This window comes from Pterocles gutturalis, unplaced genomic scaffold, assembly GCF_000699245.1.
Source record: "Pterocles gutturalis isolate BGI_N339 unplaced genomic scaffold, ASM69924v1 scaffold41461, whole genome shotgun sequence".
Taxonomy (NCBI): domain Eukaryota; kingdom Metazoa; phylum Chordata; class Aves; order Pterocliformes; family Pteroclidae; genus Pterocles; species Pterocles gutturalis.
In genome coordinates, this window is record NW_010106926.1 from 14,265 (window position 1) to 15,501 (window position 1,237).

The 1,237-nt window shown below is 42.0% G+C and overlaps 1 protein-coding gene across 1 annotated transcript in view; it reads left to right on the forward strand.

Moving 5' to 3' along the window:
• The window catches only part of SAMHD1 (SAM domain and HD domain 1), a gene marked incomplete at both ends in the record, with an annotated part of 10,060 nt that extends 9,038 nt beyond the window's left edge, over window positions 1-1,022 (forward strand). Inside the window, one exon of the mRNA XM_010087934.1 lies at window positions 907-1,022. Within this exon, the coding sequence (XP_010086236.1) occupies window positions 907-1,022 (116 nt within the window). The remainder of the gene's footprint in view (window positions 1-906) is intronic.
• Between the last annotated feature and the right edge of the window lie 215 nt (window positions 1,023-1,237).

A 1,237-nucleotide genomic window follows, 5' to 3' on the forward strand; every position in this document is an offset into this window, starting at 1 on the left:
GTTCAGGACAAACTGGGTTGGCTGCCTGCATTTGTACCTCTCTTGTTGATGTCTGTAGAAGTTTCCCTATAGCATTAGTCTTTTTACTTTTCTTGAAGAGCAGAAATACTATTATCCCCAAGGATTTTTTCATTAGGATCTTGGCTGTCCAGTAGCCATCTGCTGAGTTTGGAAAAAAGGAACGCAGAGGATTACACAGTACAAGAGGGATTTGTGACTGCTTGGTTTTCATAAACTTCAGCTCCTGGCTTAGTGATCCTCTAAAACTCAGACTAAAAGTGCTAAGGTTTGACAGTACCTATGTTTGAGGAGTTAAACAGCTAAGAAATATGGTTCTTGGTTTACTGTAATTTTAGCAGCCTATCCAGATGAACATACGAGCTGGAAATGACAGCGAGGTACATGGAACTCTGGAAGAACTTATCTTTAAACATTAGCTTTTCCCTCCTGAAAATACCACGTGTTTGTAATGCTTTACCTGTACAACCCTTTGGATTCTCTCACTTAACTCCTGGAGCAATGAGTCCATGAAAAGATATGGTGGTCTGTGAGGCAGCTTCATTGCAGCTGAGTGACCATGTCACTGTCTTTCAGGGTTCTGCGGTCGTTTAAGCAGTGCTAACTTGTAGTCTGAAGCAGAACAAAGTGGACTTGCTCATTCATTGAAAGAAGGTCAAGGTCTGATCTGAACCTGTGTTCAGTAAATGGAAAGGCCGCTGAAATGTGCAATGACAGCATGGAGATAGGACATATTGCAGTGCGGTCAGGGTCTGCTGTATGCTTGGGGTGCAGTTTCATCTATCGTCTTCTGTGTATAACATGCTGATGCGTTTCTTTTTTGACTCTTGAGCAATGAGGTGTTTCAAAATGATGCTATCCTTAAGTCTTCGTTTTGTCTCAAACTAGGATTACGGAAGCCTTTCAAAAAGCAGACAAGTTTTTTAAAATAGAAGGCTCTGGAGGAAAACTGTACCGGATTTCTACAGCAATGGAGGACATGGAAGCCTACACTAAGCTAACTGGTATGAGCTCTCTGAATTTTTTTTTGAAGTAAATAACATGCGTACCTGTTAAAATGCTGTTTTTACAGCTGTTGGCACAGTGGGCCTTTGCCTGTGGCTAGGACTCTCAAGTACTGATTTTGTGTGCAGGTGGTGGGGCAGACCTGGACTGTCCAATCTCTGCTCTCATATCTTGCTGGGAGAGCAAGACCTTCTAGTTTAAATTACTTTTATGT